The sequence below is a fragment of the Manihot esculenta genome, chromosome 14 (assembly GCF_001659605.2).
Source record: "Manihot esculenta cultivar AM560-2 chromosome 14, M.esculenta_v8, whole genome shotgun sequence".
NCBI lineage: Eukaryota > Viridiplantae > Streptophyta > Magnoliopsida > Malpighiales > Euphorbiaceae > Manihot > Manihot esculenta.
In genome coordinates this window covers 2,442,919-2,460,089 of record NC_035174.2, presented here as the reverse complement: position 1 = coordinate 2,460,089, position 17,171 = coordinate 2,442,919, and the positions used below count along the sequence as shown (strand labels likewise).

At 34.1% G+C, this 17,171-nt stretch overlaps 2 protein-coding genes across 5 annotated transcripts; one reads left to right on the top strand and one right to left on the bottom strand.

The window, feature by feature from the left end:
* Positions 1–3,767: 3,767 nt before the first annotated feature.
* On the top strand, positions 3,768–9,504 carry LOC110600079 (single-strand DNA endonuclease 1). 3 transcript variants are annotated; one of them, XM_043950459.1, is made up of 14 exons: positions 3,768–3,936; positions 4,030–4,187; positions 4,632–4,693; positions 4,820–4,947; positions 5,269–5,320; positions 5,414–5,486; positions 5,598–5,671; positions 5,763–5,822; positions 5,959–6,106; positions 6,422–6,521; positions 7,114–7,196; positions 7,747–7,883; positions 8,424–8,554; positions 8,881–9,504. In XM_043950459.1, the coding sequence occupies exons 1-14, from the start codon at positions 3,869–3,871 to the stop codon at positions 9,416–9,418; spliced, it is 1,812 nt and encodes a 603-aa protein (XP_043806394.1). In that variant the 5' UTR covers positions 3,768–3,868; the 3' UTR covers positions 9,419–9,504. The 3 variants fall into 3 exon arrangements, with proteins under 3 accessions (XP_043806394.1, XP_021592484.1, XP_043806395.1); XM_021736792.2 differs by having other exon boundaries at positions 3,769–3,936; positions 7,783–7,883; XM_043950460.1 differs by having other exon boundaries at positions 3,779–3,905.
* A 57-nt stretch (positions 9,505–9,561) lies between these two features.
* LOC110600078 (DNA mismatch repair protein MSH3) lies at positions 9,562–16,915 on the bottom strand. 2 transcript variants are annotated; one of them, XM_021736790.2, is made up of 13 exons: positions 15,860–16,915; positions 15,014–15,202; positions 14,663–14,827; positions 14,500–14,598; positions 14,161–14,412; positions 13,314–13,568; positions 13,067–13,198; positions 12,038–12,298; positions 11,890–11,961; positions 11,344–11,493; positions 10,478–10,951; positions 9,872–10,172; positions 9,562–9,755 (listed from the first exon to the last, which is right to left on the bottom strand). In XM_021736790.2, the coding sequence occupies exons 1-13, from the start codon at positions 16,790–16,792 to the stop codon at positions 9,655–9,657; spliced, it is 3,384 nt and encodes a 1,127-aa protein (XP_021592482.1). In that variant the 5' UTR covers positions 16,793–16,915; the 3' UTR covers positions 9,562–9,654. The 2 variants fall into 2 exon arrangements, with proteins under 2 accessions (XP_021592482.1, XP_021592483.1); XM_021736791.2 differs by having other exon boundaries at positions 9,562–9,772; positions 15,860–16,914.
* Positions 16,916–17,171: the final 256 nt, after the last annotated feature.

Genomic DNA, 17,171 nt, shown 5'->3' with positions numbered 1-17,171 from the left:
GGCCGAACCTGCATTCTGCCTCCTTGGCCTTTGCTCTTCAAAACTCAATCATTTTCACTCTAAACCTAGAAAACCTTTCTCTTACCCTTCTAGAAACCTCTGACATCCTTGAATTCCACCGGACGGTAGAAATTCCGATGTCTGAATCTGCCGGGTATTACACATTCTACGCCCCTGGCACCATGTAAGAGAAAGACCAGTGAGGCCCATTCTACGCCCCTGGCACAGTTGGACCATGTTATGTTATGTTATGTAAGAGAAAGACCAGCGAGGCCCATTCTACGCCCCTGGCACAGTTGGACCATGTAGGGGACTATTGGTGACAAATTCATCCTTGATGTGATTAGATGTGATGTGATGCATTTCATGTTATCATATGTTTTAAATGTTTTATTATTCTGCTCACTGGGCTATTGTAGCTCACCCCTCTCCCTTAACCCCCCAGGCTTGCAGGTACAGGGTAGACCAGGAGGTCAGCAAGAGTAATGAAGTCTTGTGTATGTAATAGCTAGAATGTGGACATGACAAATTGTATAATGATGTATAGATATGCTATGTAATGATGATATTGAGGTTAGAAGTGTGCTTGACCATAGTATATTGTAATCCCTTTTTAATGCATGATCTCAAATGTTTTATGATGTATATGTGAACCAACTCAACGCATATTATGTAGCCCATTGGGGTTTTGATGAGATCCCACAGAGGGGTCAATGTTTATAGTTATGTTTATGTTTAGTACATGCACAGGTTGAGGTTGGTACTTGAGAAATGCATGAAAGAAAAGTTTTAATTTTTATGTATGTTGTTGATCATGTATGGGATTAAACAGGTTTTCAGGTTATATGTCAGGCTTGCTACGGGTCCCAGCGGCCTTAATCCGATCTGGATCCTAGCGCCGGTAGCGGTCCGATTTTTGGGTCGTTACAAGAGTTATTAATGATAAGAGAAAAATAATGAAAAGTGCAATTCATAGGTCAAGTTTTAAGAAATGATATTGTATAATTTCCATTCATTATCCTTAGTCGGCTTATTTTAGGAATGACAAAATTTAGAGAACATCAAAATTATAATTAGATAATTCTTTATAATTTTATATATGTTTTTTCTTAATTTTTTTAAAATTTATAAATAAAAATTACTAATTTATAAAAATTTCTTAACTATACTTTAGTTGTTGAACAGAGTTAGTATAGAATTAATTTTTCTTAATAGCATGTGTTTTTGTTATATATAATATACATTATGTATTTTATTTTATTTATCTCATAAATTAATTTGTTTCTTTTTTAAATCATTTTTTCATGATATTATTGTTTTAATTAATAATTTATATTATATATAAAAGTGAGAATAAAAAAAAAAGAGAATTTCTAAACTATTCTTATTTAAATTTAATAATTACTAATTTCTCTCTATTTTTATTGGTTAAAAAATAATATAAAATTTTTATTATTTTAAAATTTAATTTATTTAAAGATTGATTTGTATTTAAATTGAAACTATATTTTTATCTATAATTAAAATTTATATAAATCTAAAGTCTTTCTCCTACTTATTATATTTAAATTCAACTTTGAAAAATTTTGTTATATAATTTAAAATAAAATTTATAAAAAAGCTAAAATTATTAAAAAATATTTCACTAAAAAATATGATTTAGTAATAATAAATTTATTATTAATATATATTAAATTATTATTAATAAACGTTAAATAATAAAAAATTATGTAAAATCTTATATTTGTATTGTTAATAATTAATATTAAATAAAAGTTAAAATTATTTTAATAATAATTCTAATTATACTAAAATCTCTATTATAATTTATAATTTAAAATTTAAATAATTTTATTATCTAAATTTAATAAATAATACTAATTAATTTAAATTATTTTATCTATTAGAATAAAACAAAATTATATATGTATATATAAAAGTTAAAAAAGATGAAATAATTAAATTATTAAAAGAAATTATTATGATAAAACTAATTTTAGTTAAAAATTAATATAAATTTACTATTTAAGATTAAAAAAAATTAAAACTATTATTCATATACTTTAATTTTAATTTTATTATATTTTTTATATGGAGGTTAGATAAAAATTAGTCTTAATAAAATTATAAAACTTTAGAAAATTACTTTTTTGAAAAAAAAAATCTTTATTGAAAATAACTTAATTTTTGTAGTAAAAAAATATTTGTTAGTAGAGATTTCTGTGTATTCCAAACATAAAAAATTGTAAAATATATTTTTCGTAAATAAATAAGCATAAAATTGCTTCCATTTTTTTTTTCACTTTTTCGGACTTTTAGTCTAGCAAAGCAATGCCAGAAAACAAAAGCTCCTCCAATTACAATTCGTCTTTAGAGCTGTGTTTGGGCTAACGTAATTAAATCCACAGTGGAACCCTTGTTATATTATGTATTTAATTGAAAAAAATTCATTCCACGGTCAACTTAGAATTTATAGCTACCCTTACGCTGCACGGGAAAGACAAACCACTGCTATGTTGCGTAAAATATTAATGAAAAAAAGGTTAAATATAATTTCAGATACAGCATTCGTATTAAATGAGATTTCACGCCAACCTTCAAAATTTCTATGCTTCAGAATTTCAAAATACAGAAAAGAAATCCCAAAAATAGTCAAGGTAATCTGCCTGAGATCGCCGTTTCTGGTAGATAAAATATTAAAACTCAGATATTAGAAAGTCTGGTCCTCGTCGAGATTATTCCAAAAAAAAAAAAAAAAACAGCGATAATCAAGTATTGTCTACATGCCTGATTTGAATGGTTGACCAGCACAACCCTCAAATGTTCTATGCTTGTTAAACACTTGCGCAGCCTCGGCGACAAAATTGCCAAAGCCTTAATTAGTTCCTGCACAGGATAATGACAGCTAAAAGCAAATGCTTGCTACGAAGTAGATTAATTTCCACCAGATTTTGCTATCAATGATTCAAGATCTATCCATTAAGCAAACAGCATAATTGAAGACTACTGTTCAAAATTGGTGCAAATAGATCTGCTAAGTAAACTGTTCATCGCTTAAATAGACACACTGAAGTGGAAAATGGATGATGCTCCTGCATTTCCCCGGCTGAGATTCGGGGATATTATCTTTTAAAGGTAAATTATTTTTCTATAATTTAAATTATATATTTATCCTTCCACTTTTTCAAAATTAGTGGTTTAATCGTTATATTTCTTATTTTATTAATGTTAAAAAATTATTATTATTTTTGAAATGGTAATGTTAAAAAATTATTATTTTCAGCTTTCAGTTTAATGAATTTAAAATATAAGAATTAAATTATTGAGTTTAAAATAAATTAAGAGATATATGTATAAATTTTTAACAAAACTATGTGATTAATTTAAAATTCAATAATTAAATATACTAACAAAGTTTATAATTCTATAAAAATATTATTAGAATATAATATTTCAAATTTATAAATAAAATACCAAAAAATATATGTTTTAATTATCTTTGAAAATAATATATGTTTAATATTTAATCAACAAAAATAAAATATTAAATAATAAATATTTGTTGATTAAATGTGTTTTAATATCTAATCAACAAATACATAATATATCCTCTAAAAAAAACAAATACATAATGTATAAAATCTAAATTAAATTTAAACTCAATAAAATACCAATTGAAACTCGACAACTCGTTGTATTCGAGTCGGATTCTGCAAAACGACATCGTAATTCTTCTTGCTGCTGTATCCAGCAGGACTTCTGAAGAAAAAAAAAAAAAAAAGAAATTTCAAATTCGCGATTTTCAAATGCAACCAGACGAGAGCCTTTTCCCTCTTTGAAGCTTCTGTAACATATCGGAGAGAGAGTGATGGGGGTGAAGAATTTATGGGATATCGTAGAATCATGTAAGAAAACTCTGCCACTTCATTATCTCCAGTAAGTAACCACTTTACTTCCTCTTCCCATTTGACACAACCATGTTTTCTCCTGCCTTACAATTTTCTTTCTTTCCTTTCTTTTTTTTCCCAGAAACAAAAGAATATGCATCGATCTGTCTTGTTGGATGGTTCAACTTCAAAGGGTTAATAAATCACATTGCTCTATCCAAGACAAGCTCTATCTCAAGAGTCTATTTCACCGTCTCAGAGCTCTCATTGCTTTGAATTGTAGTCTTATTTTTGTTACTGGTATTTTCTCTCTCTCTCTCTCTCTCTCTCTCTCTCTCTCTCTCTCTCTCTGTCTCAGTAGTTTACAATTTACAGCTTAATCTTTAAATTTAAGACCCTTCTGTTCAGCATATAGTGAAGGGGATCACCCATAGTTATTTTATTGCTCTATCTTAATTGAATTGGGTGTTGAATTATGATTTTGACTCGTGGTCGTGTTCATACTGGGACTTGGTACTTATTCTTGTGAATACGAGCATTAGGGCATAATTCTGGTGAAAAAAGGCTACAGGTAATATTCATAATGATGAAAGTTTTCAGTTTTATGGAAGTTCAGAAAAGTTTCCCCGACTTTGCATTCCGACACTTAAGAAACTATGTTTTAAGATTCAGTTTTAGTAATACGAGTTTGGGTCTATGGTCATTTTAATATCATTTGACTGGTGAGATTTTGTTGCCTTGTAGATGGATCAATTCCTGCTATCAAACTTGCCACCTACAGAAAACGGTTAAATTCTGGATTTGAGGTAGGTAACATTATGCTGCACTATGTCTATTTATCTTTTACCCCTATACATATTATTGTCTTTTTCTCCTTCCCTTATTTTCTTTCATTTCATTTGTTAATTGGATATGGTTTCTTTATACTGCAGGTTGCTGAGGATGAAACAAATTCAACAAAAACTTGCTCACTTCGGAGAAACATGGGATCTGAGTTCTCACGCATGATAAAGGAAGCAAAAAGCATTGGATTAGCACTTGGGATCCCTTGCTTAGATGGGTAATTATGAATCTTTTTTTAAAAGTCCCCCCCCCCCTAGTTTGTAGCTAGTAATGCTGAAGATGAGAACAGCAATAAAGTTTTTCATAATGTTTGTCTAGTTTACGATTACTACTTAGATGTCTTGTTTGTATGCGAAGGCTGAGTATAGGATTGCTGGCTTTATTCTAATGAAAACCATGGTTCAAGAAATATAGGAATCTGCTAAGACATCAACAATTAGGCAGGGAGATTATTGCTTATGCCAAAGCTTAAGTTAGTTTCTGTCCTCCTTTCTTTATTGGGAACCTTGACAAATTCTTTGACTTTTTCCAAATTCAGAATTGAGGAAGCTGAAGCACAGTGTGCACTACTAAATTCAGAATCATTATGTGTGAGTTGTAATTTTTTACTCTAAAATTTGGTCAAGTTGAAATTGATGAATGTGCACCATCATTTTGCTTATCTGTTTTATGATGATCTTTAGGATGGGTGTTTCACTTCAGATTCAGATGTCTTCCTTTTTGGTGCAAGAACAGTGTACAGAGACATATGCCTTGGTGAGCCTATGAAGATTCATTACTCGTTGATCTGTTTAATGATGGATTTCAATTGAGCATTAATGTAGCTAACTGTTATTAATGTAGCTAACCATTTTTCTGATGCACTAGGGGAAGGTGGTCATGTAGTTTGTTATGAAATGGTTGACATAGAGAGCAAACTTGGATTTGGGAGGAACTCGCTGGTAAGTTATTATCAACTTCTATCTGCCTTTTGACATTTTACATGTAATTATCAAATGCAGAGCTTATTAATTCATTATCTTATTGATTTAGATTGTGCTGGCCCTTCTTCTTGGAAGTGACTACTCTCATGGAGTTCATGGATTGGGTCCAGTATGTCTTATTCATTCTGCTGCTTCTAAATTTGATTAGATATATACTTTCTCCTTTTTGCCCAAATTCCTACCATTATTTCAGTAAGCAGGTAAGTAAGTGTTCATGTGACAGCACATTTTCTCCTTGCCTACAGGAGTCAGCATGCCAGATTGTTAAGTCAGTTGGAGACAATAACATTCTTCAACGAATTGCATCCGAAGGATTATCTTTTGCAAAGAAGACTAAGAGTTCAAGGAAACAAACACAGCGAAACTCGTTTCATCCTGAAGTCAATGCTTATGGTAATGAAAGAAAACAGACCCAATTAAACTTATTGAATCCTGAATATTGATTGTTATATCTTATTTCTTGCCTTCTGTGTCTGGTTTTATTCAGTTGCATTCAGAGTATAGATAAGATTTAAAGGGAATGGTTGTTTAAATGCTCACTGAAACTTGAGATTTTCTTGTTCAATGCTTTCGCTTGTTAAATTCGTAAACTAAACATAATTTAGTATTTTGAAAAACAGTTATTCATTGAATTAAAAAGTTTCAATTGTTTTTGTTTCCAAAGAATGTAACTTGACTTTTTCTTTAAATTCTTGATGCTTCTGGTAGGAACTGATAACAATTTAGATAGGGAGAATCAAGTTTTGCACGTAATTGATGCATATTTGAAGCCCGAATGTCACACAGCAGATTCAGATGCGGTCTACAGGTAATATTGTTTGCCTCACTCCTGTTATGTAAATTATCTATGCAAGTTAATGCATGGGATATAACATCAAAGAAATGCATAAGAACTCATATATTTTCACCTTTCTTTTACACCGACACCGAACTAGTCAAACTGTCAATTTCCCTCTCCTATCTCTGAATAGGATGTCCAATTGTACAAGATTTATGCATTTTGGGCTTTGGGGAAAATCTAATGTGGCACTTCCCTTGCATTCTAAAGGGGCTTTTTTGTTTTTGCTTCTTTTCATTTGAATCTACAAATGAAGCATTATTACCTTTCGTTCAGAATTCAAAAGGAAAAAAGTTTCTCTTGCTTGAATATAAAGTTGAAGACCATGCTAATGCTTCATTTAGTTGATGTTGTGTGATTAATTGAGTATACCAGTTAAAAAGAATTTGAGGGAAAAATCAACCCATTCTTATTGAGAAAGGACCTTAATTTGTAAGTTCAGAGTAATCTAAATAGAACAGTAAAAGTTGTCAGACTACCCTATGCTGACTAGGAATTGAATTTCTTAAGTGTCCCCTCTTGTTTATAATCTTCTTTTTTAACTATTTTTTATCTTGCATAGGGTTCTTGCTCAGCTGCCATTCCAACGAGTCAAACTTCAAGAAATATGTGTTCAGTTCTTTGGTTGGCCACCCGAAAAAACAGGTACCGTATGTCCTTTGCTCCTTAATTGACAGCACACTGACGCACATCCAGATTTGTGCTCATCTATGCAATATGCCTTCCTACTGTACACATGGAACCGGATGCAAGGTTCTTATGTTGGCATAATTTGGATGTGTATGTGAAGATTTTGTAATCCCATGATTAACAAAAGCTTAGCTTTTCTCCTCTTATTCATTTGTATTTTGTGTTTTGTGCAAATTGTTAGTTATTTTCTTGACGCGAAATATGTTTATGGCTGCCTTGGTCTCATGGAGGCTGGTTTAAACATAGTGTTTTAATCAAGTCAATACAGATTTAGAATGGTTCAGAATGATGGGTTTCCTTGCGTGCCCAAGCTTTTAATTTTTATTGCAATTTGTATTAGCTCTGAAATTCAAAATGTTAATGGGTATCTTTTTGTATTATGTAGTGAGGTGTTCGTCTAGTTGATTCTCATTTATTTATTTGCATTTTAGCCCCTTCTTCCCTACTGTTGGCCATTTGACTGAGAGTGAGAGGAGAGGTTTTGCATCATTTTGATTAACTTTAGATTTTTTCCCCTTTTTGTCCCATTTCCTTGGCTTAGATGAGTATATTCTTCCAAAAATTGCTGAAAGAGATTTGCGGAGATTTGCCAATTTGCGTTCAACTTCATCAGAAGTGGGAGTAAATCCTCCTTTATGCAAGGTATTCTTGTTCTAGAAATTTACATTGCCAATAATTGATCTTCTTAAATTTATTTTCCCTTTCAGCTGTTAGACTGTTAAATGTCCTCTTTAGCCACTTATGTTAATCAAATGTCACAGTGATCAGTGTTCAGGAGATGTTTACATTGCCAAGTTGATGAGAGTGTGGCTTCAAAATTCAAAGCCCGTACTTTTGTATGAGAACCTTTTTCAGCATTGATGATTAAAACCTGGAGTATCATACATCTTATAAAATGCCTGCAATTGTGGAATGCATTTGTTTCAGTCATTGTAGAAACAATGTTTACTTCTTTTAAACATTATATACCGTATGATGATTTCCTCCCCTAATTGCTAAGTTTGAACATAATCATTTAAAAACATATTGATATGTAAATCATACAATTTGGTCTCCTGTTCTGTACTAATCTCCGGAGCACTGATTGTGCTCTTTCATCATGTTTATGTTGTTGATCTGTAAACTAGGTCTGCTCTCTCTTACATAATTACATTACTTATAGAAAGACCTTATGCTTTGCAGATGCCAGTTAAATGCCCTGTATCTGCCATTGTTAAACAGAGAAAAGTTCAGGGAAGAGAATGCTTTGAGGTTTTGTGGGAAGGAGTTTATGGACTTGAAACTTCCATAGTTCCTGCTGATCTCATAGAAAGGTAATCTTATAATTATTAACTTTCCATGCATGTGTTATTTATAGGCTGGGGTAGTTACCAATTCATAGTTTCAACTTAAAAACATAATTTGGACAGATTTTTGAAATCATGCATCAAGATAAAGATGCGTATAAGGCTAATAAATATTCAAGTTTTGAACCAGTGAAAAAGAAAAACTTCATTCTTTTCTTTTCCATCACTTGGTCAAAGTATAGAATACTCCCTATTTTTCTGCGGTTTTTATCAGCATTCTCAAAGTTATAAATCTAATACTATATTAAGTTGGGATTTTTAAAGATAAGCTTTCATGTCTTGTCCCTATCTAGGGCTTGTCCTGAAAAGATTGTTGAGTTCGAGGAGAAAAGAGCTCTGGGGAAGAAACAAAATCACAGGAAACCAAGGACAAAGAAATCAGAAAACAGATCAAGTTCAACTGTGGCTGAAGTTGATCTAAGGCTCCAAACTTTGTTGCTTGACATTGAATCAGGAAGTAATGACGGTTTTAAGTTCTCCTATCCTTCAACAGCAGTGACATCAGAGGATAACAAAACTGCAACTGCAACCGCAGTCCAATCTGAAAACCAAGACCCTCTTTTTGCAGAGATACAAGGTGATAATTACTGTAATGCTGCCCTGCCTTGTGATATTGATACAGGTCTTGCAAAAAAACATGAGATCATTGATCTCTTGAGCCCTTCTCCACCAGTAATTACCCGTAAGCTCTCAAGTTGCAATGTCATCAGTGATCAACGTAATCTTGTGATAGATTTGAGTGAATCAGAAACTGAAATGTCGCCTGAGCATGTGAGGAAGTCGAGGGAGCTTAGGTTGTTTTTAGCCAGCATTAGAGACGACATTTCTTGAAGATCATGAATGGAGATTATTAGGTGGCGAAGAAATATCAACGTGTTATGATTTATAATGATGAAGTAATCTTTTTTTTTTTTCAATCGGATCTCTTCTATCAATTCCTAGTAAATAATCATATCATTTGGGTAGTGAAGAACTAGAGAGAGAAAAGTAGTAAATAAATAAACAAAACATCATGTGATTAAATTTTCTCTATACAAAAATTTAAATAGCGTACAACTCCACCCCTTTTAAATACATGGGTATTGTATATTTACATTTTGAATCCAGAAGAGTCTAAACAAAAATTTCCTGCCAACTCTAGCCGTCATTGATCTCCTTATCTCGAAAGCTGCTTGACACATGATACTATTCAAAGCAAATCCGAGGTAAATCCAGACGCGACCAAAATTAGCAAATTAATCAAGACCATATGTTTTCAATTTCACCCTTTCAATAATGCCTTACCTATGGTTATAGCTTTCTCCAAAAACTGCAAGCTTTTAGCAGGATCTCCATTAACTACTGCAAACTTCAAGTTCATAAATAATTTCTGATAAGCATTACTTAATACTTCGTTATTGTCCATACTTCCAGTAGGGAAGGAGTCAGAAGATTCTGAAATGCAGTCCCGGGTTTCATGTTCCAAATCACTTCTCAGTACCTCCAGCAACTGCCTTTTATCCAATTTGCTTCCCATTCTGCGGCTTACAGCCAATTCTAGCTTTGCAGCCATGATGGTGGCCCGTCTGATACATGATGAAGGTAACTGCAACCGAATTTAGTGTGTTATCAGTCATCTTTATGCGCATATATGTTTTCATCTCTACAATTGCACCCATATTGAGTTCAACAAAAGTCTAATGCAACTGAGCTTTCAGATAAATCTTAAGGGAGCACTATGTTAATCACGTGACAGTGCACTTAATTCATTAATGTGGCTAAAACAAAAGTAATCAGCTTGGAGATGTTAAATGGAGATTAGTACATACTAAAAATCATAAATATACAACTCCAAACACCCGAGACCACCGAAAAAAGAAAAAAATAATACAGCCAACAGACATAACTTACCTGTGCCAGCTGCGCAACCTTAAATCCAAAACTCCTCTCCGACACACCAGGCACCAGCTTGTAAAGGTAAGTGACATTTTCATCACAGAATTTTGAGTCCATTGCATCTGTATTTTTCTCTGAAGTCAGGTACGAAACGTGGTATGTCCCCACAGAGCCTGGGAATTCAGTTTTGATATCAGCGATCTTAGGATAGTGGGTTACAAAGAGTACCATGCATCTCTTATCTTCCAGTAGATGGTGTAACGTAGCATAAGCAATCGCTTCACCATCATGTGTACTTGTGCCTCTACCAAGCTCATCCATGATAACCAGTGAACGTGCTGTGCATTTGTGGAGTATATCAGAAGCTTCACTCAGCTCTTCTAAAAAGGTACTTCTCCCTTGTTGGATGCTGTCAGAAGCTCCCATTCGAGTGTAGATCCCATCTAGCACATGCAATTTTACTGATGATGCTGGTACAAAGGACCCAACCTAGATGAATCAGAGTGCAACTTCGAATGAAGCAGCCGTAATCATATATATTTTGTCAATTAAAATTTGAAAGCAAGAGACAAATTTTGGAGTTTGAAGAATCACTATTAGGAAAAGACATTAAGAAAATATCAATAAACATCAGAGAATACACAAAAATTTGAATTGATTGATTTAAAATAATACCCTATAAGGTGCATATTTTTAATATAGTATTTTAATTTTTAACCTGCTGTAGATATATCGGGTATTCTATGCAAGGTTCCTAGAAGAAAACAACCCTCTTGAACATATTGCATAGAAATTAACAGGGCTTTATTCGATAGTCCTAGTATGACCATTGCCCAGAACATTATATAAACGAAAATGAGTTGATCATAATCCCATCTTACCTGAGCCATCATTGCAATGAGACCAACTTGACGAATATAGCAACTTTTTCCCCCCATGTTGGGTCCAGTGACTATCTGACAATGCTCTCCATCTGCATGCAAATGGGTATCATTTGGGACAAAACTGTCTTGTAATATGGTCTCCAAAACCTGATCAAAGTTTGTATGAAGTAAACAAACAGACCCCCAACAAAATACAAATTCCAATATTATAAATTCACAAGTGAGAATAAATACACTTGTAAATTTCAACAACACAGAGTGAATGGACTTGGAAATGTTTTAGTAAAGGTAACTTATTCTAGATCCAGGTCCACCAACATCTTTGGGCTTGTCTGAATAACGAAAAAGTGAACTTGTTGAATTATCTCATCATATAAAGTTTGATGAGTGATCCTGGTTTTATTATAAATATCCAACAAATAGGACAACAGTTTAAACTGTCACTTGGTCCATTCTCATTTTTATAACACAAGATATTAACACATTCCTTGCAAGTCCAACAACCACACACTGTCTTCAGGTTTTGGAATGAAAAATATGTACCGGGTGGTGACCAGAAGAAATGTGTATCTGAACAGGTTCACTGTCATCCACAAACACTGGACGGACATAATTCTGCAAAGAAATTACAGAAATGGTCATATAGCATCCCAATTAGGCAGAAATTTTCCTGATTCTTCCAAGGGTATACCTTGTTTTTTGAAAGACAGGCAAGTGAATGCAAACAATCCAAAGCAGCAAGTGCTTGAACAACAGCTTGGAACTCCGCATAATATTTCTCAAAACCCCTTAGGAAATTATCCCATGCTGCTCGGGAGATGACCATGAGCTCCTCATTGGCCAGTGATAACTGGTCTAAGGCAGTCAAAACTTCAGGCGGGTGATAGCGAGTTGTCTTCTTAGTACTGTTTACCTTCACCCAATTTACAGGTACTCTGACATCTGCAGGCAACTGCAATCAATGCTAGTCAAATTAGGTGTGAAATAATTTAGTAAATCCAGAAGGTAATTGTTACCCATTTAATTGAGAAGTTAGCAACTCCACAACCTCATTAGGGACATAATGTACTTGCCCAATATAGGCTAGACAAGTTCATGCCTAATAACAAGGAATAAACACTGATACACATAAACAAGATATTCAGCATTATCATACATCATTTAGGTCAAATTTTGTTAGCCTGTGTCTCGAATTGTGGCCTTTTCTCTTCAACCCATTGGATAGGAAGCTTCTTGGAAGAATATTATTATTTGAGTTTGGGCCAGCTGGCCAGCAAAACAGTATAATTAATTAATTGTGCTCACACTTAGCAATTTGGGGACTGAGTCAAGGAATTAAAAGGCAAAGCTCTGCTTGTGTATTGAGAACGAGTGCGCTAGCGAGAGTTACCGAGAATGATGTGGGTGCAACAATTTTAGTGGTCTTTGATCTGCTATTTAATCAGTGGACCTTTCTTTGATTGCTTTCACCCGTGCATGTGGACCTTATAGCCAAACCACATTGTTCCTATTGGTTCTTAAATTTTTCTGTTTGTTTTATTTTTCCCAAGTTAACTAGGTGAAGTCCTGGGGATTGTGACAAAAAGAATTCTCAGATGATGATTCTAACTAAATAATAGAATCTCAGCATGAAAACTATACTGAGAAATATTTCATGACTAGCATTAACAAAATGCAAATGCACTTCACTAATTGCAGATATGTTGACTGGTTTACCTACCTCTATCAAATGTGTGTTTCCAGATACACTCATAAATTCCAAATTGTGCATTTTTAGCTGCTTGCGATACAAGCATATTAACGAATCCAACTTCTCCTTTGCCAATTGAACTGCTTTCCGGGAACTTGCAACCTGCTCATAATAAAACATGGTAAAATGTTTAGGGAGAATTTACTAGATAAAATATAAACACTTCAACGTGAAACACAAACAGGAAGAATAAGAGAATTTCATGTAATGTACAAACCCCTTGAAATTGGTCATTATGAATGACAATTAAGTTTGCCAGATCCCCGCGCTCAGCTGCTTCTTTATTCAGGGTGGACAAAAGTTTTACAGCATTACCAACTACACTAGATGACGACACAGTAAATATCAGTTTTTTTAATAGAACTGAGCGCACAGTCTTTGCTCGAACTTTCTTATTGTTGTGCTCATCTTCAGCATGAAGTTGCTGAAATTGTTTTCCAGCATGCAATATAGCTTGAATAACTGAAATGAACTGCCATTCAACAGTTTAAATCTGTTAGCATTCAGTGCAGAAAGCACAACACATAGGCACCAGCAGTTGGTGGCTGTTAAAAAGATGTACTCTTCAATTGAACTTATTAGTTTCAGTACCCAGCTAAAGGGCTACTCCAGTCTGGATGGCTCAGAATATGTAGGACAGAAAAACCAGTTTGAAGGATTAATTCTAACAGAATGGATAAATACAGAACACTAGGTCTTTTCTTATAGATCATAATTAAACTGAATAGCTACATTGCAGAAAATCACATAAAGCACATGGGACCACTCAATAACCAAGTCTAAATTATATTGAGGTAGAAAAGACACAACTGATCTAATGGCACAAATATTAGACAATTACGAGTTATGGTGCAGCAAAATTGTTACTATGAATTATAAAATATAAAAGGTAGCACCAGCTACCTTTTACCTGCAGCCCACAAAAGCACAAGGTTGAAGGGTTGACGATGAGGAAAGATATACAACGCAAAATATTAGGATTAACAAACAGAAAGATGAGGTGCAAAACATTGACATAATATGGGCATATATGTGAGCAATCTCAAAAACAAGCCAAAATTTACCTCAGAAGCAGTGGCAGTCCGATGAAAAATTCTTGTTATTCCACGTTGAATGTCTGGTGACCTTCCCAAGTTAGTCAAAACAGTAGAAAGCAAAGAATAGAAGTCAGGTTGTACAATTGCTACATCAGAATTTTCTTCATCAATGCTTCCAACATTTTGAGAAGCTCTGTAAGATCCCACGGATTCTGCAATCTCAGAAACAGCATCAAGACGGGCAGATATCATATTTCTATCACATAAAGGATGGGTCACCTGTATCACATAGTAACACTTGCATATTGAGACTTTGAAATGGACAAAGTTGCCATAAAATATATTAGAGTCAAGATCATCCCATACCCAGTGGCGCAGTAGCCTAGAACCAGAAACAGTTAGAGTATAATTCATGACATGCAGCAATGAGCCGGACTCCAACCCATTTGAGTTATTCCTCAAAACCTGATGCAGTGACAACTCAACTTAGAATACACACAAGTTCTGCGGAAACAAGATAATTAATTACCTCTAACTGTTGAAGCGTGTTGGCTGAAAGATTCATCTCCATGTTGCTTGAGAACGTCCGAAATGAAGCACCAAGGCACAAAATTTTTTCTAATCTGAACTGTTTTAGATGACGGATAGTTAATGCCAACGCTTGCATAGCCAAATCTGGCATGTTCATAATTCCCTTCATAATCCAAAAAGGATGAAATACATGAATTCAAAATGAAGAAAGGAAAATAAACAAATAAGGATGCAAGAAAATATTTATTTTACAACTCATCTCAGAAAAGAGAGCAGAAAAAAGTGTTGTTTCTTTCTTAGATATAGTTTTATAAGCTTTGATGGGAAAGGGAAATAACAAATATCAGACCTCAATATCCAGATGATTATTGCCATGTTCTGTCCACCCCACCTCCTTTTCACTGTCTTCTGCCTTAGCTTCAGCCATATTCTCATATAAAGACATCACCTCAGCAAGTGCTCCACCATCATTAAAGCAATCTCGTGAGGCACGCTCCACGCGGACATTTGAATAGTGTCCAGCATATGTCAGTAGCAACTGATAATAAAAGAGTCCCATGTGATCAAGGCTAAATTTATTTTGATGCACATCTCCTAGGAGTTATACAACTCTTTAACACTTTTTTCCATCTTTGGTTTTAACAAATATTTTCGCTCATTCTTGATAATATCTACCATTTTAGTATTGGCAGGAGTTTGTCAATAGGAATAGAGGCACCTCTTATGCAGAATAAAGCAGAACTTGATCCCACAATCTATAACTATGAACTATAATATACTGGGAATAAATGATGCATTATGTTGGCTTTGCAAACAATAAGAACATAATCTCTATAATCTAAGACTAAATAGACACCTCGATTGATTCCACTGGAGGTTTGCATCCATCCCTTTGCATTAAGGAACATTTCAATTAAAAACAACCCATTCAATCATCTTTCCCTGTTCTTTATGGTGTTATACCTGACACTGATGACTAGCATCTAACCTGATATCCATTCACTGATCATGCATAACAAATTATTTACATGTGCACGCTTCAAGTTAATAATAAACAATCTGACATATTAAATCACATCTTATAATGAATTTTAAAATTGCATACTATTTACATTGGAAATAAAGATTCCCATTGTTTCTTTACTTTCTTTTAACCCCAAAAAATACATCATATTCTAAAGTTAAGTAAAACTACCTTCTCAGTTTGTTTAGAAAGTGGGTCCCCAAGAAGCAACTCAGCTGGAGATAAGCTCAAAACTACAGCCTCAAGCCCACTCCTTAAAAAAACATCATCAAACTCACTATAAACAACGTCCCCAGTAGAAATCTCAACACCTATAAACCCAATCCTTGTATCAAAACCACGATCAGCATTCTCCAACAAAACACTCTTGTCCACGACACAGCAGAGATAATTGCTCTCTCCACCACAACCCTCCTCCCTTCCACCAACATCCTGCGCTGCCTCCATTGTCGCCTTCGTATACAAGGCCGATAACCCTCTGCAAAATGGGCCTGTCTTGTTATCCCCGTGAGCCTTAATAGCCGCGGTCTCAGTCTGCTTAACAACTCCAACCTTATACCCTGCGCTGACCAATCTTCTGACATGGACATTTAATCGAAAAGTTGGCACACTAGCCGTCATAAAATTGTGATCCATGTGGGCATAAATCCTCAGCACTCTGGCCGCAATCTCCGCATCCTCCCCAAAGAATCGATACTTGTAACCAACTTCAATCATCAAAAGGACATCTGGATACTTATTCTTTAGGTCCAGCACTTGCTGTTCTAATGGGGTGTACTTTTTGGGAATTGAAGATTGAGTGGAGGACGGCTGTGGGATTCCAGGGGAGGGTTCTAAAAGTTTTTCGAGGAACTTCTGGTGGACAGAGGGAGTGGGAATGGGATTTTGGGTGTGAGGGGAAAGTTTGGGCCTTTTGGGGGAGGAGGTGAGGTGGGATGATAGGAGTTTTCTTTTGGCGGGTGAGAAAGAGACAGTGGCAGAGATTTTGGGGCTTGAAATCGGAGACGAAGAAGATGGAGGGGCTGTTGGTGGAGTTGATGAATCGTTGATTTTAGGTTTGGGAGCAAAGAAGCGGGAAATCACCTGCTGCTTTTGCTTGCCCATGCTATTGCTAGGGAGGTTTTTGGGTCGGCAATTTGGTTGTCACCGGCAGCCCGATTTATTGTATACTACACTAGAGTGGTATACTGATTTGGCGCGCTTTGCTGTTGTGTTTTCTGAACAAGTACAATTACGCTATTACCTCGCAATTTCAACCCAGCTAAATTAACTCGCTATTTAAAACTTGAATTAAATTATTTTTTTAAAAAATATCTTTATGGTTAAAAAGAAATTTAAGTATTAAAAAATTAAAAAAAAAACACTTTTTATATTTTGATATTTTATTAGTATACTACAATAGATTTTTTAATATTAATTAATTTTTAAATAATAACTAAACAAATGAACAATTAGTTTTTCATTCTTAAAAATATTTTTCACA